General features: G+C 42.2%; 1 protein-coding gene across 5 annotated transcripts in view; it reads right to left on the bottom strand.

Moving 5' to 3' along the window:
- The window catches only part of adck5 (aarF domain containing kinase 5), a 132,165-nt gene that overhangs the window by 69,135 nt on the left and 37,366 nt on the right, over window positions 1–25,664 (bottom strand). For all 5 annotated transcript variants that reach the window (XM_043690929.1, XM_043690930.1, XM_043690931.1 and 2 more), the window contains 3 exons: window positions 21,507–21,610; window positions 20,457–20,606; window positions 7,680–7,755 (listed from right to left, as the gene is read on the bottom strand). In XM_043690929.1, coding sequence (XP_043546864.1) covers window positions 7,680–7,755; window positions 20,457–20,606; window positions 21,507–21,610 — 330 coding nt within the window. The remainder of the gene's footprint in view (window positions 1–7,679; window positions 7,756–20,456; window positions 20,607–21,506; window positions 21,611–25,664) is intronic.

The following is a 25,664-nucleotide window of genomic DNA, read 5'->3' as shown; positions in this document are numbered from 1 at the left end:
TGGAATTGGTCCTCCTGGGAGCAGATACGGCGGAGGCGGAGGAATTGGGAGTACGGGATGGCATTTTTGCAAGAGGTCGGGTGGGAAGAGGTGTAATCCAGGTAGCTGTGGGTCGGTGGGTTTGTAGAAAATGTCAGTGTCAAGTCTGTCGTCACTGATGGAGATGGAGAGGTCCAGGAAGGGGAGCCAGGTGTCGGAGATGGTCCAGGTAAATTTAAGGTCAGGGTGGAATGTGTTGGTGAAGTTGATGAATTGCTCAACCTCCTCGCGGGAGCACGAGGTGGCGCCAATGCAGTCATCAATGTAGCGGAGGAAGAGGTGGGGAGTGGTGCCGGTGTAATTACGGAAGATCAGTTGCTCTACGTAGCCAACAAAGAGACAGGCATTGCTGGGGCCCATACGTGTGCCCATGGCTACTCCTTTGGTTTGGAGGAAGTGGGAGGATTCAAAGGAGAAATTGTTAAGGGTGAGGACCAGTTCGGCCAAATGAATGAGAGTGTCGGTGGAAGGGTACTGTTGGGGACGTCTGGAGAGGAAGAAACGGAGGGCTTGGAGGCCCTGGTCATGGCGGATGGAGGTGTAGAGGGATTGGATATCCATGGTGAAGATGAGGCGTTGGGGGGGGGGGAAACGGAAGTCTTGGAGGAGGTGGAGGGCGTGGGTGGTGTCTCGAACGTATGTGGGGAGTTCCTGGCCTGGGGGGATAGGACAGTGTCGAGGTGGGTAGAAATGAGTTCAGTGGGGCAGGAGCATGCTGAGACAATGGGTCGGCCAGGGTGGTCAGGCTTGTGGATCTTGGGAAGGAGGTAGAATCGGGCAGTGCGCGGTTCCCGGACTATGAGGTTGGAAGCTGTGGGTGGGAGATCTCCTGAGGTAATGAGGTTCTGTATGGTCTGGGAGATGATGGTTTGGTGATTGGGGGGGGTTGGGGTCATGGTCGAGGGAGCGGTAGGAAGAGGTGCCCTCGAGTTGGCGTTTGGCTTCAGCAGTGTCGAGGTCAGTGCTCCAGGCTACCACTGCGCCCCCTTTATCTGCTGGCTTGATGGCGAGGTCAGGATTGGAGCAGAGGGATCGGAGGGAGCGTTGTGAGGGTGAGAGGTTGGAGTGGGGGTAGACAGGTTGAGGCGGTTAATGTCCCGGCGGCAGTTGGAAATGAAGAGGTCGAGGGCAGGTAATAAGCCAGCGCAGGGTGTCCAGGTGGGTGCAGTGTGTTGGAGGTGGGCGAAGGGGTCCTTGGAAGGTCGGCGGGAGTCCTGATTGTGAAAGTAAGCTCGGAGGCGACGGAAGAAGTGTTCAACATCACGGCGTGTATTAAATTCATTAATGCGTGGACGGAGGGGGATGTTCCAATAACCCTCATGAACTTTGTGATCTGGTCCAATCTCTGGAATGCTCTGTATCATCAGGTACGGGGTTAGCATGGTGGCTCAGGGGTTAGCACTGCAGCCTCACAGTACCAGAGACCTGAGTTCGATGCCAGACCTGGGCAACTGTCTATGGGTAATTTGCATGCTCCCCCCATGTCGGTGTGGGTTTCCTCCACATGCTCTGCTTTCACCCGCAGTCCAAAAATGTGCAAGTTAGGCAGATTGGCCATCATAAATTGCTCATAGTGTTCAGGGATGTATAGTTTAGGTGGGTTAACCATGAGGAATTCAGGGTTAGTAATTGGTCGCATGAGTTTTGGGGTGGGGGAGAGAGAGGAGGCCATGTCTCACCAACTTGAGTTTACTTTTGGAAGAGGTGACAATGATTGATGAGGGAAGGGCAGTGGATGTTGTCCACATGAACTTCAGTAAGGCATTTGATAAGATACCTCAGCAGGTTGGTACAGAAGGTCTCATGGTCAACTCTAGCCAGCTCAGCAGTCATTCCTTTAATTACCCTCACCTAAGCTTAGCACAGTAGTTTCTGACCCATGTTCCTCCTCCTCAATCTGAATACTGAATTCAACCATTTATGGTCACTGTTTCCTGGGGATCTTTTACTCTGACATAATTTACTAAACCTACATCACAACATTGCATCTGATCCAAAATAACCTAATCCTCCGCTCAAACCACAACATATTATGAATGCACTGTAAGTTCTTCCTAATAGCTTCCTCTGCTAGTCCGACTATCCCAATCCATATGAAGATTAAAATCATCCATATCCCATGAATGAAAATAAAAGGAACCAGGAAATGGCAAAGTCGTAAAATAAATTACTTGATTTTTTACAGTAAGAGACACTAATTGTATTACAAGGTTACTAAATACTCAAGAGTCAAAAAAGAAGAGAAATAACTACAATAACAATCACTAGAGAAAAATTACTAGGGAAACTAGGTCCCCTGAAAGGAAGATTAGATTAGATTCCCTACAGTATGGAAACAGGACCTTCAGCCCAACAAGCCCACACTGTACATCTCTATGACTTTAATGACCCTCCAAAGAGTAACCCACCCTGACCCATTTCCCTCTGACTAATGTACCTAACACTATGGGAAATTTAGCATGGCCAATCCACCTGACCTGCACATTTTGGACTGAGAGAGGAAAGTCACACAGACACAGGGAGAATGCACAAACTCCACACAGACAGTCGCCCGAGGCTGCAATCGAACCCGGGTCCCTGGTGCTGTGAGGCTGCAGTGCTAGCCACTGAGCCACCTACAGAAATAGCAGATACATCTGTAATCTTCAAGCAATCCTTAAATTCTGGAATCACTCCAGAGGATTGGAAAAGTGTCAGTGTAGTGCCTTTAAGATAAATACCAAAAAGGTAACTCCAGGCCAGTTTAACGTCACCACTATTGGGAAAAGATTATGGTCTATTGTAAAATGACATAATAGCAGAGCATTTAGAAATGTATGAGTCCACAAACCTTCATGAACGGGAAATTATGGGTGAAAAATATATCTGGGATTCTTTTACTAGGTATCAAGCAGTATGGATGTAATATATTGAATTTTTAGAAGGTGTTTGATACACTATCACACATTAGGCTATTTAATAAGATAACACTTGGTGTTGGAAGTAGAGACAGGATAGGCTAATGAACAGAAGACAGTTGTGCAAGGGTTGCATTTTCAGGCTCAGATAGGACTGGCTGGGTGAAACTAAACATCTGAGAAGAGTTGGAGTTATGCCTATGGAGTGAGTACTGGACTGTAATTTGGATTTCAAGGGATCATGGAGCCAGGACAGCAGAGTGATCAGAACAGGTGCAGACGTTAAAGCAGTTCTTGGTAGAGTGTGTTTTTGAAAGGGATCGCCAGGTTGACCAAAATGAAGATTCAAAATTCTTTGTGTAGTTTAATAAGATCCCATGACCCACTGTATCATCATCCTGGGGGAGCCAATGAGAAATCATCGGGAACAATCAGACCATATTTATGGTGTGCTGTAGCGTGTCTCAGCAGAGTGTATTACTAAGGTTTACATCATTTCTAACACAATGTAGATGTATTGCAGACTGTCTTACTATTCAATTTTGATCAAAACTATGGGATGTGTGGCTTTATTCTCTTAAGTTTCCTGGACTTAAGGTCTCACCTGTTGACTACTTTAAAAATAAAAAACAAAAGGACACTGATTCCTAACCTGATTGTAACAAAATTAGTGATTGGTCTGGGATCATAATATGATGCCCAGACCAGACCACATCACCTCCTCACTCAATTTCTCCACTGCTTCCAAGTTATTAATGGCATCCAGTGTTGGAGAAGCAGCAATTTTCTCCAGTTCAATGCTGAAACTTTTCCCCATCACCTTGAATTAGTGACTCCGAGTAAAAGAGTCCCCCACTCTGGGGAAAAAAGTTTCTTGCTATCCACCCTGCCTATACCGCTCATGATTTTGTAGACCTCCATCACGTTCCCCCCTCAACCGCAGTCTTTCTAATGAAGAAAATCCTAATCTACTCAACCTCTCTTCATAGCTAGCGCTATCCATACCAGGCAATGTCCTGGTGAATCTCCTCTACACCCTCTTCCAAGCATCCACATCCTTTTGGTAATGTGGCGACCAGAATTGTACACAGTATTTCAAATGAGGCCGAACCAAAGTCCGATATAACTGTAACATGATCTGCCAACTCTTGTAATCAGTACCCCGTCCGATGAAGGAAAAAGTGGTCCATGTATCTTCTTGACCACTATATTGACCTGCATTGCCACCTTCAGGGTGTATGGACCTGAACACCCAGATCTCTTTGTACACCAATTTTCCCCAGGACTTTTCCATTTACTGCATGGTTCACTCTTGAATTGGATCTTCCAAAATGCATCATCTTGTATTTACTCAGATTGACCTCCATCTGCCATTTCTCTACCCGACTCTCCACTCTCTACATTCTGCCATATTCTCAGACAGTCGCCTTCACTATCTGCTACTCCACCAATCTTGGCGTCATTTGCAAACTAGCTAATCAGACCACCAATACCTTCCTCCAGGTCATTTATGTATATCACAAACAACAGTGGTTCCAACATGGATCCCTGTGGAACACCATTGGTCACACAGTTCTCCACTTTGAGAAACTCCCCTCCACTACTACTTTGTCTCCTGTTGTCCAGCCAGTTCTCTATCTATCTAGCCAGTATACCCTGGACCCCATGCAACTTCACTTTCCCCTTCAGCCCATCATGGGGAACCTTATCAATGCCTTACTGAAGTCCACATATATGACATCTACAGCCCTTCCCGCAATCAACTTTGTCACTTCCTCAAAGAATTTTATTAGGTTTGTAAGATATGACTTTCATTGCACAAAACCATGCTACCCATCACTAATAAGCTCATTTTCTTCCAAATATAAATAGATCCTATCCCTCAGTATCTTCTCCAGGAGCTTCCCTACCACTGATGTTATGTTCACCAGTTTATGATTACCTGGATAATCCCTGCTACCCTTCTTCAACGAGGGGATAACATTATCAATTTTCCAGTCCTCCAGGACCTCACCAGTGTTCAAGGATGCTGCAAAGACATCGGTTAAGGTCCAGCTATTTTCTCTCTCATTTCCATCAGCAACCTCAAATAGATCCCACCTAGACCTGGGGACTTGTCCACCTTAATGTCTTTTAGAATACCCAACACTTCCTCTCTCCTTATGCTGACTTGACCTAGGGTAATCAAACATCTAACCCGAACCTCAACATCCGTCATGTCCCTCTCTTTGGTGAATACCGATGCAAAGTACTCATGAAGAATCTCACCCATTTTCTCTGACTCCACACATAACTTTTGTTATGAAGGTGTAGGTGCATACTATATCTTTAGGGAGTGAAAGAAAGCTGGCAAGGACTGACCGAAAGCACAGTATGAACAACATAAAAATGTAACATTTGGTTGTGAAACAAATAGCTCGTGCTGCGTTGCCATCGTACACAAATTCAAATTCGGCCAGTTTAAATTATGTCCAAGATACCAAAATCCAATCGAATTTGAATTTTAATGTTTTGATGACATCAGACCAATGAGATGTTCTGATGTTTTGGGGTAAGTGAAATCGGGTATTTTGAACAACTGGGGAGAACAGCAAAGAGCAGCCGAGCACCAACAGACTGTCAGCAGAATAGATCTCTGAAAGATACCTGTCCATGACAAAGTTGTGCAGCAGAAAACAGAATATGATCTACAGGAATCTACATAGTTCGACATCTGGTTTTGAAAATTGATTTGCCGTAAATTTAAGAGGGAATTTATCAGACCAGTATTGTAGAGTGGAAGGTAAAAATAGGTTTGAGAGAAAGGAGTTGTAAAGAGTTGTTGTTTACTGTTCTCTTTTGGACATCAAGAATAAAATTGTTAATTTTTTCTTTTTAACGGTGATATTTGGGATAGTTATTTGCTACTCAAAATTTAACAGATTATGGCGCAAGGCTAGCATTTCTGTGTGTCTGGTTTAAATTTAGCAGAAAGGTTTACCCCATGGCTTAACACTTTCCTCCTTTGTCCCTGAGTGGGCCAACCCTTTCTCCAGTTACCCTCTTGCTCCTTATGTACAAATAAAAGGCTTTGGGATTTTCCTTAACCCTGTTTGCAAAAAGATATTTCATGACCCCTTTTCACCCTCTTAATTCCTCGTTTCAAATTAGTCTTACTTTCCTGACATTCTTCCAAAGCTTCGTCTGTTTTCAGTCACCTAAACCTTATGTATGCTTCCTTTTTATTCTTGGCTAGTTTCACAATTTCACCTGTCATCCATGGTTCCCTAATCTTGCCATTTCTATCTCTCATTTTCACAGGGACATGTCTGTCCTGCACTCTAATCAAACTCTCTTTTAAAAACCTCCCACACAGTAGGCAAGAAATTATTGGTCCGTTGAAGGGAGCCGAGAGATGGCTCAAGTGGGCAGCACCATGGCTCAGTGGTTAGCACTACCACCTCACAGCGCCAGGGACTTGGGTTCGATTCCAACCTCAGGCGACCATCTGTGTAGAGTTTGCACATTCTCCCAGCGTCTGTGCGGGTTTCCTTTGGGTGCTCCGGTTTCCTCCCACAATCCAAAGACATGCAAGTTAGGTGAATTGGCCATGCTAAATTATCCATAGAGTTCAGGAGTGCGTAGGTTAGGCACATTAGTCTAGGGTAAATAGAGGGTAGGGGAATGGGTCAGAGTGGATTGATCTTCAGAGGCTCAATGTGGACTTCTTTCCACACTGTAGGGATTCTATTAAAAACATGAAATGTGGATTTGTCTTCAAACAGCTGCTCCCAATTCACATTCCCCAGCTCCTGTAGAATTTTGCTATAGTAGCGCTTCCCCCAATTTAGCACTTGAGCAGTGAGGCAGTATGGGCAGAGCTCAGAAATAGGAAGGGTGCTGTAACAAGGTTGGGGTTGTACTGCAGGTCTCCCAACAGCAAGCGCGAGACAGAGGTACAAATATGTGAACAGATTTTGGAAAGGTGTAGGAGCAACAGGGTGGTGGTGATAGGAGATTTTAATTTTCCCAGCATTGATTGGAATTCATTTAGTGTTAGAGGTCTAGATGGAACTGTGTCCCCTTTCAGCATTGTTCTAACCAGTAATGCAACTCCTCCATCCCTTTCAATTCCCTTTCTATCCCTCCTGAAGCATCTATATTCTGGGATATTTAGTTGTCAATCATGCCCTTCCCTCAACCAAGTCTCAGTAATAGCAGTAACATCATACCCCCAGGTACAAATCCAAGCCCTAAAGTTCATCTGCCTTACCTACTACACTTCTCGCATTAAAACAAATGCACCTCAGACCACCTATTCCTTTGTGTTAATCATTTGCTCCCTGCCTACTCTTCCCCTTAGTCACTCTGACTTCGTTATCTACTTCCTTAGAGGCTTTTGCTACTACAGTCATACTAACTTCCTCATTTGGTTCCCATACCCCTGGAGTCAATATCAGACCATTTTCCAAAGCTCCTTATGCAACCTTAGGCATTTCCTGCTGAAGGGCTTATGCGCAAAACATAGATTCTCTTGTTCCTCAGATGTTGCCTGACCGGCTGTGCTGTTCCAGCACCACACCCTCAACTCTGATCTCCACATCTGCAGTCCTCACTTTCTATATTAGAAGATGCTATATATAAATAAATGTAAGTTTTCTTGCCACCAATACTCCTTACATTTCGTGAGCTTCAAGCTTTCTGGCAAGTCTACTTTGACAATTCACCAAATCCATTAAACCAAATCAAAAATACAAAGCTTACCTCATCCTTTCCACGAAGTTTTACATTAATAGTCCACCAATAATCTGTAGAGATTTTTATTCCAAAGTAAATGGATCTGCAAAGGTAAGGATACAATACAAAAAGGTGAATGTATACAATAAGAAACCTGCTCCATCCTTCCAGCATTCTCGACATTATTTGGCATTGGAGTAATTATTGCTCGACAGTAATGATGTTTTCAAGCTGCACAATTGGCCCAAATGGAGAGAACTTTTATTCAAAACAGACAGGTATAACTAGTCAATATCGGGTCCAACTGGAAATTAGGAATGTAAACAGGATTATAGACTTTTACGTATATGCAGGATTCAAGACCTTCACTCCTATTGCCACTTTTCTTCTTGCCCCTTATAAACGGCCGCAATACAGGATTAAGGCAAATTAACAAGGATTATTTAAGTTTGTGCTAGGATGCCACCTGGAATATTGGACACAATTTTGATTTCCTGATGTTTTTAAAACCCCTTAGAAATTATTCCTGGTTAGATTTTGCTAAGAGCTTCGATCCTTGGCCATTTGCTGCCATCAACTGCATTTGGTCTCCATGGTTACTTCTTCCACAGCAAGTTCTCTGGATCCAATAGAAGACTCACTTCAACCCTAACCATTCCAACCTTGAAATCATCATTGCCTATTCCCTTGGCACACTGCTTTCCCTTGTCGAGAAGCTTGATTAGACAAGAATAAACTAAAAACAAAAAACTGCAGACAGTGGTGATTTCAAAAGTACAAATTGCTGAAGGAACACAGCAAGTCTTGAAGAATCAATGGAGAGAGAAACAAAGACCAGTAAGACACTTTTTCAGAACAGACTACTGCTAAAAAAAATGAATGATTCGGCAGATGGGGAGACAGTGGTTATGAAGATATGGATGTACTGTACCTTTGAGTTAAAAGCTATTAAAATACCTGACAGCACTCAGTGTTCTCAATAAAAGTAACAATGTAACACTTGGTCAAAAGCCAAATAGCTGGGTTGCCTGGAGCCAAAAAACAGATCTGCCATTTAGTTTAAATTATACCCACAAAAAAAAACTCCAATCCAGTTTGAATTTAGTATATTGACAATCTTAAAAGCCAATCATACAATCCGATGCTTTAGGGTATAAGACCAGAGATAATTGAACAGTTGAGAGGAGAACTACCACACCGCCACAATGTAGAGACTACGCGAAAAATAACTCTTAAAACGTACCTTTAATCGATCAATAACCTGTGAAGCAGAATCCTCAAGACAACAACAACAACAGGAATACAGAGAATAACTGAAAGCTTCTTAGTTTTGAGATAAGTTTTGTTTCGTAAATCTTAAATCAGGATTTTTATTGGACCAGTATTGTAGAGGGGAAAGTAAAAGACAGGTTGGAGGAAGGAGTTGTAACTAGTTGTTAGTTAATTAATTATTTTCTGTCATACTTCAAGAAATAAAGTCGTTAATTTTTACTTTCAATAGTTTTGGCCTCTCGAACTTTCACAGATTACTGCACAGGATAAATCTTTTCTGTATTACTGGTTTAAATTAAGCAGGAGGGTTTACCCAATGTCTTAACAAGAGGGAGGAAAAAAATGAAGGGAGAGAGGGAGAGAAAAAAAAGTGGGGGATGGAGGGAGAAAAGAGGGAAGAGAGGGGGAGAGAAAAGAGGGGGGAGAGCCCTTTGTGGGGTTCCAAAGACTAAGAAATTTATCCTCATTTCAGTCTTAAACTCATACCCGTTTAGTCTGAGATTGTGCCTCCTGGTCATCGATTCTCTCATGAGGGGAAATATTCTCTCAGCTTTTACCTTTTAACCTACTTCAGAATCCTAGACGTTTGAATGAGATCATTGCTCATTCTTTTAAACTCCAAATGAGTAGTCAAAATCTGTTAAGCCTTTGTTTGTAACATAATCTTGCATGACTTTTTTTTCCCCCTCCCTCTTTTCTTCCTCTAGTGAACCTTCTTTGGATCGTCTCCAATGAAGTTATATCTTTTCTTAAATAAGGAGACCAAAACTACACAGTCGGAGATGTGGTCTCATGAGCATCCTGTACAGTTGCAGATATCCTTCTCTCATACCAAACCATCCCCCTTGAAATAAGGGGCAACATTCCATTAGTCTTCCTAATTACCTGCTAAAGGTGTGTACTAGCTTTGTGTTTCATGTACAACTACCCTCAAGTCTCTAAGGTTCTACTGTTTTTCTCCATTTAAATAATGCTCTATAATAATTGTTCTCCCTTCCAAATTGAATAATTTCATATTTTCTCACATTATACACAATTTGCCAACTTCTTACCCACTTATTTCACCCATTCATATCTACAAACTTTTAAACCCATCTTGCAACCTGCCATTCCACCTAATTTTGTGGCACCTGCAAATCTGGCTACAGCACACTCACTTCCTTTTTCTAGGTCATTAACATTTATTGTAAACAGGCCCCAGCACGGATCCCTGTGGAATCCAACTAGTCACAGGTCACCAACCTGAAAAAGAACCCCTTATCCCCCATCCAGTTTCCTGCCCATTAGCCAATTCTCTATCCATGCCAATACACAAACTCCAACACAATGGGCTCTGACCTGAGGGCTTAATCTTTGACAAGGTGCCGCACAGGAGACTACTGAGTAAGATAAGGGCCCATGTGTTCGAGCAAGGGACTAGCATGGATAGAAGCTTGGCTGTCTGGCAGAAAGCAGAGAGTGGGGTTAAAATAATCCTTCTCAGGATGGCAGCCGGTGACAAGTGGTGTTCCATAAGGCTGTGTTGGGGCCATAACTTTTCAATTTTACATTAGCGATCTAGATGACAGAACGGAGGACATTACGGCGAAGTTTGCAGATGATACAAAGATAGTAGAGGGACAGGTAGCATTGAGGAGGCAGGGAGGTTTCGAGGGAGTTGGACAAAAAGTTAAAAGAGTGGGCAAAGAAGTGGCAGACGAAGTACAACTTGTGAAAATGTGAGATTATGCACTTTAGTAGGAAGAAGAAAGGCATGGGCTATTTTCTAAATGGAGAGAAAATTCAGATGGCATTTACTTTCAGAGGATTAGAATAGAAAAGTAGGGATGTATTTTTGAGGCTCTAGAAGCCTCTGGTTCAAACATATTTACAATAGGGGTGTTGTGTGCAGTTTTGGACCCCATAGCTCAGGATGTACTGGCCCTGGAGCATGTTCAGGGGAGGTTCACAAGAATGGTCCCAGGAATGAAAAGCTTAACATACGAGGAACATTTGAGGACTCTGGGTCTATATTCGATGGAACTTAGAAGAATGAGGGGCGAATCTAATTGAAACATACAGACTAAAATTGGGCCCTTGAAGACAGAAACAGGGGAATAGATTATGGGGAACAAAGAAATGGCAGAAGAATTGAATTGGTACTTCAGATCTGTGTTCACTGGGGAAGACACAAGCAATCTCCCTGAGGTAACAGTGACTGAAGGACCTGAATTTAAGGGAATTTATATTTGCCAGGAATTGGTGTTGGAGAGACTGGATGCATACAGAACAACAAAAAAAACAGAAAGTGTCTTTTTCAGTAATGCAGCAAAGTTTCATTTCCAGTGAGGCTAACGCAGCAACTGCATCTCAAACCTTTTACACTCATCTGCAATGTTAACGATTTTCGAGGGAACACTGCAGAAAGAAGCTGGGCTCCCCCTTTGATTTGCTAAACATTTCTCTTTTTTTTTGAGCAATTTAATCATTTCATCATCAGTTTCTCTTAGATTAGATTACTTACAGTGTGGAAACAGGCCCAATAAGTCCACACCGACCCTCCGAGGAGCAACCCACCCAGACCCATTTCTCTACATTTACCCCTTCACCTATCACTACGGGCAATTTAGCATGGCCAATTCACCTCACCTGCACATTTTTGGACTGTGGGAGGAAACCAGAGCACCCGGAGGAAACCCACACAGACACGGGGAGAACATGCAAACTCCACACAGACAGTCACCTGAGGCAGAAATTGAACCCAGGTCTCCAGTGCTGTGAGGCAGCAGTGCTAACCACTGTGCCACTGTACCGCCCATATTACTATTTAATTGCAGTAATTATAGAAACCAAAACGAGCTTCAGTCTGCAGAAGCTCAAAACTTTCAAGTGTGCATGAAAGATTGCGTTCAGATGAGAGAATTTATAAGGAGTGCTTTCCCTAACTTTGAATGTTCTCAGATTATTTATAGCCATGATTTATTAATACTGATGCTATTAGTAGTTTGACAATTTGTGGCCTCCATCTCCTTGAGCTGCTGTTTTGATACAACTGAGTGGATAGCTCAGTCACTTGAAAGCATGGCCTCAGAAATAGAGTAAGTAATGTGCATGATTGAACCCTTAATCCATGTTCTCATTGACCTGAGTGTTAGGGGGTTTGCCCTCACGTTACCAGCCCTTATTAAAGGTTTGGACACTCTGGGGGCAGGAAATATGTTTCCGCTGATGGGTGAGTGTCGAACCAGTGGACACAGATTAAAAATACGTGGTAGACCATTTAGGACAGAGATGAGGAGAAACTTCTTCACCCAGAGAGTGGTGGCTGTGTGGAATGCTCTGCTCCAGAGGCCCAGTCTCTGGATTCATTTAAGAAAGAGTTGGATAGAGCTCTCAAGGATAGTGGAATCAAGGGTTATGGAGATAAGGCAGGAACAGGATACTGATTAAGGATGATCAGCCATGATCATATTGAATGGTGGTGCAGGCTCGAAGGGCAGAATGGCCTACTCCTGCACCTATTGTCTAATACCAAATGGCCTGGACAGAGTAGATGTTGGGAAGATGTTTCCATTGGTAGAAGAGACTGGGACCAGAGGACAGAGCCTTAGAGTAAAGGAAATACTTTTTAGAATGGAGACAAGGAGAAACTTCTTTAGCCAGGGAGTGATGGATCTACAGAATTCATTGCCACAGAAGGCTGTGGAAACCAGATCATTGAGTATACTTAAAACTGATATAGATAGGTCCTTGAGTGAATGGGCTGAATGGCCTAACGTCTGCTCCTATGTCTTATGGCAAGGTGCTTTGTCTGACAAACACAGTCATAGAGATGTACAGCACGGAAACAGATCTTTCAGTCCAACTCGTCCATGCTGACCAGATGTCTTAAATTCATCCAGTCCCATTTGCCAGCACTTGGCCCATTAACCTCTAAACTCTTCCTATTCACGTACCAATGCAGAGGCCTTTTAAAATTTTATAATTGTACCAGTCTCCACCACTTTTTCTGGGAGCTTATTCCATATACGCACCACCCTTTGCTTGAACAAGTTGGCCCTTAGGTTCCTTTTAAATCCTTCCCCAAATATTTAGACAGGACTAAGGTAAAAGACAGGGGTTGTTATGAATGTTGTTTATAGGGACTTGCAGTAGGCATTTGATAACATCCCACATAGAAGCCTACCAAATTAAAAGGTAAATTATTGACATGGTTTGGAAATTGGTGGAGCTGCAGGGAACAAAGTAAGGATAGTGAGTAGATACTCAAATTGGCAGGGTGTAACCAGTGATGTCCCACAAAGGATCTGTGCTCAACGATTCATATTATTTATTAATGGCTTGAATAATGGCATGGAAAGTCATATTCAAATTTGCTGAATACAGAAGTTAGCCTGCACTATAGATAGCATTACATTACATTGATAGACTAAGTGAATTGGCAAAAATATTGCAGATAGAGTTCTATATAAACAGTTGTGAAATTATCCATTGTGGGCCAAAAAGGGATAGATCAGAGTACTTTCCAGATGGTATAAAGTTAAATACAGGAGATATCCACCAACCTCTCTGTCACAGACTGGAGCAGAAGGATGAAGAAGTACAAAACACTGGTGAGATCCTGCTTGAAGCATAGATCTGGGCACCACACATTAGGCTGGATTTACTGGAATTAGAGGGAATACAAAGTAGGTTTACAAGAATGATACCTGGACGAGGCTTACATTACGAGGAGAGATTATACAAATTAGGCTCGTCATCTCCAGAATATTGAAGGTTCAAGGGTGATCTAATCAAAGTCTTCAAATTATTAACAGGAAATGATAAGGATAAACTATTTTCACTGGTTAGAGACTCTAGAACTAGGGGGCTATAGTCTGAGAATTGTGGCCAGACAATGCAAGAGAGATGTCAAGAAGTACTCTACACACAAAAAGCGTGGTAAAGGTTTGAAACTCTCTTCTATAAATGGCAACAGACGTCAGATCAGTTAATTTTAAATCTGGTGGATCGTTTTTTTGTTAAGGCACTGAGGACTTTGGGCCAAAAGCAGTATATGGAGTTAGACCACACATCAGCCACGTTTGCATTGAGTGATGGAAAAAGTTTGATGGGTTAGACGGTCTACTCCTGTTCCTATGTTCCTAGCTTGTTTCAATGCCTTCAGACACTAGTGGAACTGGTAGATACCTCCTCAAAACATTCAGATTAGTCAGACATGACTGCTCTTTCATGACTGAGCCATGCTGACTCCACCTTGTAAGATTATGATTTTCCAAATGTCCTGCTATTACTTAGTAATTGATTTGAATACTTTTTCAACAAAAATATTGGACTAATCAGTTTATAGATGTCCACTTTTTACCTCCATCTCTTTTTGAATGTTGACAGTTGATCAATCTGCTGGTACATCTCCAGAATGCAAAGGACGTTCGGAAATTATAACAAATACATTCACTATGTCTGTAGCTCTTTTACATCCTGGGATACAAGCCATTTGCACCAGAGGACTTATCTACATATAGCCCCATTAGTTTGTCTAATACTACACCTTTAGTGATGTTGCTTAATTCCTCCCCCATGTTCTTTAGTGTTAATCGGGCTGTCAGAGGTATATTCCACCCATAAAGATGGTGCTAAATATTTGTTTACTCCACTGCCATTTCCTTGTTTCCACATTACCATCTTTCCAGATTCATTTTCTAAGGGGCCGAGATTCACTTTGACTTTTCCCTTTCTTGTTAAATATTTAAAAATTATCACTGGCTCTGGCATCTTTATATGCTTTATTTTTTCTAACTTAATACTCCATTTAACTTCCTTGGTTAACCATGATTGGTTTAACCCTCCCTTAGAATCCTTCCTCCTTACTGGATGGAACTTTTGCTGACAGTCATGAGTTATCTTCTTAAACATCTGTCAGAGTTATTCCTACCAAGACTATTCACCCTGTTCATCTTTTACTTGGAGTTCATTTCTTAAACCTATTACCAGACATAAGATAACTTGCTCCCTGGTTGGCTCCACAATATATTGCTCTAGAAAACTATCCCTAATGTACTCCATGAATTAGTTGCTGTGGCTAAGCTTTCCAAGTTGATTAACCCAAAACATGAAATTAAGGTCAGCCATAATCATTGTTTTTTTATTTACTTGTGGGCGTGGGAGTTGCTGTCTGGCTAGCATTTATTACCTGTCCCTAATTGCCCTCGAGACATTGGTGGTGAGGTGTCTTTTTGAACCACTGAAGTCCATGTGCTGTAGATAAACCCACAATGCCCTTCGTGAGGGAATTCCAGAATTTTGACCTGATAACTGTGAAGGAATAGTGATATATTTCCAATTCAGGTCAGTGAGTGGCTTGAAGGGTAACTTGTCAATGATGATGTTCCCATACATCTGCTGCCCTGGTCCTTCTAACAGAAGAGGTCATGGCAAACATATTGTGGAGAATCCTTCTCAGACATTGATATAAACAATACTCAAAGCCCTTGAGATATTCTATGTAGTTCAAATTCTAGGTAGAAGCCATGTGCAGGACATCTTTTAATGTGGAAATGTGTCTGCTGATGTGCAACAGCAATGTCCTTGACAGAAGCTCGATCCAGTGACACGGAAGCCTCAATAGGAATCTCCCTACTGCTGCAGCCTTCATTTGTCATCATAGCCATTGATGTTACACAAATATCTTCAACCTGAATCGCCGATGACAACTTGTTTTGGATCACACTTTGTTTGGTACCTCCCCTCAGACCTTATTGACATGGGTGGTTCTGGCAAAAATTGAGAACATCCAATGGCATTAATCTCAGGATTGACAGATTACTCAAGCCTCAACTGCAACAAGGAGGCAATCCGTAGAAATCCACCCTCTTTTCCCAATTTTCATTATCAATTCAGGACATCATTCATCCACCATATTCTAAATCTAGCCAATTTGTTGACATCAACTTAAATCCATTGTGGGTACTCTGACTTTATCTCAGGACCCCACCTAAAGTTCTCACTCTATTCCTTGGTTACAACTTTGATACAAGTAATTTATTTTTTTAATTCATGCATAGGAAGGTGGGCATCACTTGCTACGCCAGCATTTACTGTCCATACCCAATTACCCTCAAAGATTATGGTGAGCCATGGAGTCCTTGAAGTAGCAACAATGTCTTTCCAAACGGGGATGGTGTCTGGCATGGACAATAACTTGCAGGTGGTAGTGGTGCCTTGATTTGCTTCCCTCATCTTTCGGACTTGTCAAGGTCAAGTTTTGAAGATGCTGTCAAAGGAGCTGTGGTAAGCTGCTCTAGTGCAATTGTAGTTGGTACTCTCTGTTGTCACTCTGCATTTATGTTAGAGGAAGTAAATGTTGAAGGTGTCAGATGGGGTGCCAGTCATGTAGGCTGCTTTGACCTGCACAACATTGATCGACTGCTGTTGAAGCTGCATCAGATAACTGTGGAAAATTTCATCATACCTGCCTCGTAGATGAAGAGTCACTAGGGAGGGGAGTTGGGCTGCTTGCTGCAGAACTTCTGGTCTTCTATTGCAGCCAGCATTGATATGGCTGGTTCAGTTTGGTTTCTGGTCAACAGTAACTCCCACGATGTTGATAGCACAGTCTCAATGATGATAATGCGTTTGAATGTCAAGGGTTGATTGATAGCTTAACTTTTGTGGAGACAATTTTTACCTGGTACTTGTGTGGTGAGGATGTGTCACAAATCAGCCCCAATTTGAATCTTGTTCAGGTGTTGCTACACACAAAGGATTTGTTATGGACCAGGCCAGACCACTCAATACCTTTTCAAGAAGATAGCTCAGACTCGAACTTTGCTAGTTATTTTAAGCAGGCAATAAAGTGGATATTCCAGGACAGAATCAGCTGGTCAAACCACTTTGTAAATAAATTGTTTTGTTTAAAACTAACTTATTAACAATGAAACACAAAAGAACAGAAAATAGAACACCAAATAACCTATCTTGTGCGAAAACCCCTTTGGCCCTCAATGTTGCGCCGACCTGTCATACCAATCTGAAGCCCATCTAACCTACACTATTCCATGTACATCCATATGCTTGTCCAATGACGACTTAAATGCCCTTAAAGTTGGCGAATCTACTACCGTTGCAGGCAAAGCATTCCATACCCTTACTACTGTGAGTAAAGAAACTACCTCTGACATCTGTCCTATATCTATCACTCCTCAATTTAAAGCTATGACCCCTCGTGCTCGCTGTCACCATACTTTGGAAAAAGGCTCTCCCTGTCCACCCTATCTAACCCTCTGATTATCTTATGTCTCTATTAAGTCACCTCACAACCACGTTCTCTCGAACAAAAATAGCCTCAAGTCCCTCAGCCTTTCCTTGTAAGACCTTCCCTCCATACCAGGCAACATCCGAGTAAATCTCCTCAGCACCCTTTGCAAAGCTTCCACATCCTTCTTATAATGCAGTGACCAGAACTGTACACAATACTCCAAGTGCGGCCGCAGAGTTTTGTACAGCTGTAGCATAACCTCATGGTTCCGGAACTCGATCCATCTATTAATAAAAACTAAAACACTACCTGGACACAGATCTCTCTGCTCATCTACACTCGAGAGAGAGAGAGAGAGACAGAGACAGACAGAGGAGAAATGGCCACGCCCCTTTCATTTTCCAAGTGTATTTTTAAAAAAAAACTTGAAAGACTTCTGCCCGAGACAGTATCTGTTAGTTATAAACAAATTGGCCCTAAAACCCTTTTCAGAACCTGTAACATACAACCTCTCTGGGAAAAAAAAGCCAAGGACAACATAACCGTGTTAAAGGAACAGCTTAGACTCAAGGATTCAGTATCCAAGGAATCGTAAATGTGGAATCACCAGCAAACATTCCCAATTATGTCCTTATGAAGAAAGGAAGGTCACTGGTGAACTGTCTAAACAGGCCATGGCGCTAAGGAACTCCTGCAGTAATGCCCTGGGATGTGGAGGAGGTCCTCCAACAACCACAACCATCTTCTTTTGTGCTAGGTATATTTCCGATCTGCAGAGTTTTCCCCGATTCTTGCTGACTCTTGGTCAAATGATGGTTTAATGTCAAGGACATTCATTCTCACCTCAGCTCTGCAGTTCAGCTCCTTTGTCCATGCTTGGTGTAACTTTTGGCTAAAGGTAATGTCTGATTGTATGTATGTGCACAACTACAGTAAAAAGTGCCTATTTCCCTCTCCATAATATCTTCTACTTGGCTACTGCTTTGCGATGTATTTAATTTGGAGGGAATGGACAAGGTAAACAGCAAAGAACTTTCTCCCAGAGTGAAGGTACCAATGATTAGAGGACACATATTTAAGGAACACCGATTTACAAGAGGGGTGAAGAATGTTTTTTTCCTCCCCACTCAGTGGTGGGAATCTCAAACTCACTGCCTATAAAAAGGTTGCAGAGGCAGAAACTCTCAACATTTAAATAGTATTTAAATGCTCTCATCAAGAGAAAGGCAGCGGCTTATGTGAGGATGAGGCATGAAGGCTCAGTTAGGGGGCTTGAGTGTTATAAATTAGCCAGAAAAGATCTAAAGACAGGGCTAAGAAGAGCCAGGAGGGAACATGAAAACTGGTTGGCGGATAGGATCAAGGAAAACTCTAAGGCCTTCTAAAATGGCAAATCAGGAAGATAAGAATGAGTAGAGTAAGATTATGGCCAAAGATAATAGTGGGAAGTTGTGTGTGAAATCGGAGGACACGGGAAGCGCTTAATAAATACTTTTTGTCAGTATTCACATTGGAAAAGGGCAATGTTAGTGAGAATACAGAGATACAGGCTACGGGATCAGATGGGATCATAGGTGACAAAGAAGAAGAGGTTTTAGCAATTTTGGAAGATCTGAAAATAGATAAAACCCCTAGGCCAGATGGGATTTATTCTCTGATTCTCTGGGAAGCCAGGAGGTGATTGCAGAGCCTTTTGCTTTGATCTTTATGTCATCATTGTCGACAGGAGTAGTGCCAGAGGACTAAAATTAGCAAATGTTATTCCCTTGTTTAAGAAGGGGAGTTGGGACAACCCTGATAATTATAGAACAGTGAGCCTTACTTCATTTGTGGGTAAGGTGTTGGAAAAGGTTATGAGATAGGATTTATAATCATGTGGAAAGGAATAATTTGATTAGGGATAGTCAACATGGTTTTGTGAAGGGTAGGTCATGCCTCACTAATCTTATTGAGTTCTTCAAGAGGTGACGAAACAGGTGGATTGTAAGTAAAACCGTTGATGTGGTGTATATGGACTTCAGTAAGGCATTTGATAAAAGTTCCACATGGTAGGCTACTTCACAAAATAGGGAGTTTCGGGATTGAAGGTGATTTAGCAGTTTGGATCAGAAATTGGCTAGCTGAAAGACGACAGAGGATGGTGGGAAGTGTTCATCCTGGAGCTCGGTTCCAGTGGTGCGCCACAAGGATTTGTTTTGGGGCCACTGCTGTTTATCATTTTTATGAATTGTCTGGATGTGGGTGTAGAAGGAGGAGTTAGTAAATTTGCGATGGCATTAAGGTAAGCAGAGCTGTGGATAGTGCCAAAGGATGTTGAGTTACAGAGGGACATAGATAAGGTGACTGTTTTTGACGGGTGCAGAATCAAGAGGTTTTTTTTTCTATAGAGAAAGGGATGTCTTTTTTTATGTTGTATAATCTTATCATGTGGAGGTACTGGTGTGGACAAGGTCAGAAGTCACACAACACCAGGTTATAATCGAATGGGATTACTTTAAATCAGAAGATTTCAGAGCACTGCTCCTTTATAAGGATGATAGTATGGCAGTGGTAAGGGATTTTAACTTTCCAAACAGACTGGGACTGCCATAATCTTAAGGGCTTTGATGTAGAAGAATTTGCTAAGTGTGTATAAGAGATTCTCATACTCAGTACAAGAGTGTAACTACTCGAGAAGGAGCAAAACTTGACCTTTTCTGAGGAAATAAGGCAGGACAAGTGACGGAGGCATCAGTGGGAGAACACTTTGGGGCTCAGTAATGCACCTGCTGTCTCCAGTGCCATCTATAAGGCACAGTCAAAGGTTGTCTGAATGGATGCGGCTCCAACAACACAAAAAAAAAATCAATGCCATCCAGAACAAAGCATATGTTTGTTTGGGACCCCATTCACCGCCTTCATCATTCACTCTTTTCACCACCAATGCACCATGATGGCAGAATGTACAAGATATGCATCCACAAGATGGACTGCACAACTTGCTACTCTTCTTTGGCAGAACTTTGCAAATCTATGACTCCTATCACATAGAAGAACATGGGCAACAGATATCGGTCAAATTCCCCTCCAAAGCACACACCATCCTGACATGAAGCTATATCATCCTTTCATTGTCAATGGGTCAAAATCCTACAACTCCCCTCCTCCTTGTTCCCCTAAACATTCCATGGACACATTAAAAACTGTAACCGGGGAGATTGCATGCCTTGGAGGAAAGGATGCGCAGATATCAGGGCTTTCTGAACAGCTGAGTAAAACCCAAAAAACAAACAAAGGAAATAACTATATTTACTCACCTGTAGAAGCGACTAACACCTTCAAACAGTAGCCTCATCTTCCTACGGTCACGGGCATCTGACAAGCTAAATACAGCACCCAAAGCCAGTGGGACACCAACCACGACCCCAAGGAGTAGCTTTTTATAGAGACTTTGTCGACGGACATAACTATAGAAGGGCAAAAGAAAGATCCAATGTCACCATAGTTAAAAGCAAAACTTTGTCGCAAAATCTTATCTAAATTCTTGCTTCTTTTAATAAAGCATCATGATGCAATATAACTTGGCAAGTTCTCAATTTCAACAATTTCTAGCAGTGAGAATTATTAGTGTTATCTTTGTATTGGGAAATGACAGACTGCACCCAGGGTACATATCACTTCTGATTTGAAGATGGTCTGTAGTTGCTGCACCAAGGTCCACTTTTTACTTCCAAGTAGTGATCTTTTCTGCTACCCCGTCACTTCTTTTTTTCTCTGCTTTCTCCATAAATTTCCTCACTATCCACCTCCAGGAGCACTTGTCAAAAACAAGGGTTTCCCAAGCATCCACTCTGAACCTAGTCAATTTGAAGTCACATTTGCAGACCGCTCTGCATCACAGACGTGGATACTTTGTTTTCCTCATGCTGATAACAAGCTCTTTTGAGGCATGTGTTTGGTGATACAGCCATCATTCATTTGGCTCACATGACACAGTAAACAGCATCACCACTAACACAAGAGGGCAAATTTGATGGCAATCACTGCATACTGTTGTATTTCTATACTCTGCATTCTGTCTTGCCTGGAGATGCCTAATATACATCTGTGACAGTGAAAGTGGCAACTGTTTAGCCAGCCAGCCACATACACCAGTCTTCTGACTACAACAGAGTCAGGGAGGTTGGAAACAATAATGGATAGAAACCAAAATGAGCACAAGATTTCATTAGCATTGCTGATGCATTCTTGGATCTCAAGTAGAGTTACAATGTTGGACTCCAGCCTAGATTGACCAGGTGCCATTTTCCTGTCCGAAGTTTTCCTATTTCTAATGCAAGAATATGCACCTTGCCTGTATAACATACCTCATGGGCTGGGAGCTAAGCTGTCGCCTGACGATGCTAGAAGGCAATAGTGGCACTTGCCTTGTCCTCTGCAGTAAGGTCCAGTGATGTCTACATAACCACACCTAATCAAATAAATAAGAAATTAGAAAGCAAGTAGCAAGAGTTCTGAAAAAAAAAAGCATCATCGTATTGTTAGTAACTATCTGTATAGTTTTTGAGCTGTTGAAAGTGAATATTTCATCTAGGATTTTCTAAATGAAACTCTCCAACATCTGGGAGTCATAACAGACCAAGCGAGATACCAAGAACCTCCTATGCCTATCCCAAATTATTAGGAAAAAAAAGACTAAGTGAATCAGAACATAGTGACCACTGCAGCCTTGAAGCACATAATCCAAGTTGATGCTCCAGTGCAGTGCTCTTGCACTAATGGAAGGCACTGTCTTTTAAATGAGACACTAGATTGAAGGCCTAACTTGCTCCTCAGCGCATGTCAAACAGACTGTGCCAGTAATTGCCTAGATCAAATGAAATCTCCCCAACATGCTAATTATTTATTTCTTCATCAACAGCTATAAGACAGGTGAACTGGCCAGTATCACATGGCTGTTTGTTAGTGTATACTGAAAATAGTAGCTGTATCGCTTATATTCGAGATAGCACTTCAAAAGTACTTCATTACTGCAAACACCTTGGGGTGTACTGAAGGCGTGATAAGACACTACTTAAAATATAAATCTTTCCTTAATAAGTTAACACATCAGTTAATAGTCTAGCATCAAGCTAAAAGGTCTTATAAAAATGCAAATACAAAAGATACAAAGACCAGCAGAGGGCCATAGAGCAACTTAAACGTGCAACTAAAAGGGATTATGAAAGGAAACTTGGCAGGGACAGCAAAATCAATGAAGAAAAACATTAGTTAAAAGAGTCAAACCCATCTTGAGGAATTCGTCTTTCACAACATTAGTACTGACAGAGTTAAGCCAGTCCACAGGCAAAATTGGAGTCATCAATTTTTACTATATTATCCGTATTACTTGCATCTTCAATTTTGAGTTATCATGTGCCCAACATTAATACTGCATAGAACACAGAATATTGAATGCAGTACAGGCCCATCAGCCTGATGGTTCCACAGGTCAGCGCAACAATCTGAAGCCCATCTAACCTACACTATTGCATTCTCAACCTTATGCCAATCCAATGACCATTTAAATGCCCGTAAAGTTGATGAGTCTACTACTGTGGCAGGCAGTACATTCCACAACCCTACTACGCTGAGTAAAGAAACTATCTCTGACATCTGTCCTATATCTATCACCCCTCAATTTAAAGCTATGTCCCCTCGTACTAGCCATCACCAGAGAAAAAAGGCTATCACTGTCCACCCGATCTAACCCTCTATTTATCTTGTGTGTCTCAAATAGGTTGCCTCTCAACTTTCTTCTAACAAAGGAGAAAGTGAGGTCTGCAAATGCTGGAGATCAAAGTTGAAACTTTATTGCTGGAACAGCGCAGCAGGTCAGGCAGCATCCAGGGAACAGGAGATTCGACGTTTCGGGCACAGGCCCTTCTTCAGGAATGAGCAGAGAGTGTTCAGCAGGAGAAGATAAAAGGTAGGGAGGAGGGACTTGGAGGAGGGGTGTTGGAAATGTGATTGGAGAGTTAAGAACCTATCACATTTCCAACACCCCTCCTCCAAGTCCCTCCTCCCTACCTTTTATCTTCTCCTGCTGAACACTCTCTGCTCATTCCTGAAGAAGGGCATGTGCCCGAAACGTCGAATCTTCTGTTCCCTGGATGCTGCCTGACCTGCTGCGCTGTTCCAGCAATAAAGTTTCAACTTTCTTCTAACAAAAACAGCCTCAAATCCCTCAGCTTTTCTTCATAAGGCCTTCCCTCCATACCAGACAACATTCTAGTAAATCTCATTTGAATCTTTTCCAAAGCTTCCACATTCTTCCTATATTGCGGTGACCAGAACTGTACGCAATACTCCAAATGTGGCCGCACTAGGGTTTTGTACAGCTGCAGCATGATCGTGGTTCCGAAACTCAACCTCTACCAATAAAAGCAAACATATAGTATGCCTTCTTAACAACCCTATCAACGTGGGTGGCAACTTTCAAGGATCTATGTACCTGGGCAGAGAAATCTCTCTGCTCATCTACACTACCAAGAATCTTAGCGATAGCCCAGTACTCTGTCTTCCTGTTGCTCCTTCCAAAGTGAAACACCTCACTTTTCCACATTAAACTCCATTTGCCACCTCCCAGCCCAGCTCTGCAGCTTATCTATGTCTCTCTGTAACCTACAACATTGTTCCTCACTATCCACAACTCCACTGATTTTAGTGTCATCTGCAAAATTACTAATCCATCCTTCAACGCTCTCATCCAGATCATTTATATAAATGACAGAGAACCAAAAACACATCCTTGTGGTACCCATCTAGTAACTGAACTCCAGGATGAATATTTCCCATCAACCACCACCCTCTGCCTTTTTTCAACTAGCGAATTTCTGATCCAAACTGCTAAATCACCCTCAATTCCATGCATCTGTATTTTGTTCAATAGCCTACCATGGGGAACCTTATCAAATGCTTTAATGAAATCGTTATACACCACGTCAATTGCTTTACCCCCATCTGTTTGGTCACCTTCTCAAAGAACTCAATAAGGTTTGAGAGGCACGACCGACCCTTCACAAAACCGTGTTGACTATCCTTAATCAACTTATTCCTATCAAGATGATTATAAATCCTATCTTTGATAACACTTTCTAACACTGTACCCACAACCAAAGTCAGGCTCATAGGTCGATAATTTCCAGGGCTGTCTCTATTCCCTTGCTCAAGGGGAGCAACGTTTGCTATTCTCCAGTCTTCTGGCACTATTGCTGTAGACAATGACGACAAAGATCAAAGCCAAAGGCTCTGTAATCTCCTCCCTGGCTTCCCAGAGAATCCTAGGATAAATCCCATCCAACCCAGAGGAATGTTCTATTTTCACACTTCCCAGAATTGCTAATACCTCCTCCTTATGCACCTTAATCCCATGTAGTCTAGTAGCCTGCATCTCAGTATTCTCCTCCACCACAGTCTTTTTCCAGTGTGAATACTGACAACAAGTATTCATTTAGTGCTTCCCCCGTCTCCTCCGAGTTCATGCACAAATTCTCCATACTAAGCTTGATTGGCCCTAATCTTACTATAGTCATTCTTGTATTCCTGATATAGGTACAGACGGCCTCAGGGTTTTCCTTGATCCTATCCACCAATTTAATCCCTTGTAGTCTAGTAGCCTGCATCTCACTATTCTCCTCCACCACAGTCTTTTTCCAGTGTGAATACTGACAAAAAGTATTCATTTAGTGCTTCCCCCGTCTCCTCCGAGTTCATGCACAAATTCTCCATACTAAGCTTGATTGGCCCTAATCTTACTATAGTCATTCTTGTATTCCTGATATAGGTACAGACGGCCTCAGGGTTTTCCTTGATCCTATCCACCAATGACTTCTCATATCCCCTCCTGCCTCTTCTTAGCTCTCTTTAGATCTTTCCTGGCTAACCTGTAACTCTCAAACACCGTAACTGAGCCACCATATCTCATCCCAACATAAGCTTTCTTTCTCTTGGAGAGGTTCAACTTCCTTACTAAACCATGGCTCCCACGGACAAAGTGTAAGGTATAAGCAGGTAGGGAAAGAGTTAAGTTTTGAGTTTTGTGAAACAAGAGGTTCAGCTGAGCATGACTCTGATCAGATAAGAACTTGCAGTTAATAATGGGGTGCTGGAGGCAAGGTTAATGGGTTAACAAGATGGAAAAGCATTCATTATGTAGAGCCATTTAACAAGATGAGGTAGCATTCGGTATGTAACATCAGTTAACTAGGTAAAAAATATTCATTATGTGAAGCCAGATATTCATTGTGTAACAGCAGATGGCTTAATCTTTATTATTGATACTCATTGATTGTAACAGACACCCAATTAATATGCATGTTGCCTTATCTGGATGCTCCGCCCTGTAAAATGACTATCTGGTTCATCAAGAAATTGCTGTTCCACAGAAGACTGTGATATCATGTCCCTGTGCACATGGGCGATCGTTCACTCCCTCCAGGGCCCAGAATAAAGATGAAGGAGGGAAAACTATACTTGTCTGAGCG

This window comes from Chiloscyllium plagiosum, chromosome 5 (genome assembly GCF_004010195.1).
Source record: "Chiloscyllium plagiosum isolate BGI_BamShark_2017 chromosome 5, ASM401019v2, whole genome shotgun sequence".
In the NCBI taxonomy this organism is placed as follows: Eukaryota; Metazoa; Chordata; class Chondrichthyes; order Orectolobiformes; family Hemiscylliidae; genus Chiloscyllium; species Chiloscyllium plagiosum.
Note: the sequence above shows the minus strand (reverse complement) of the source record. Positions and strands in the feature narration are given on the sequence as shown.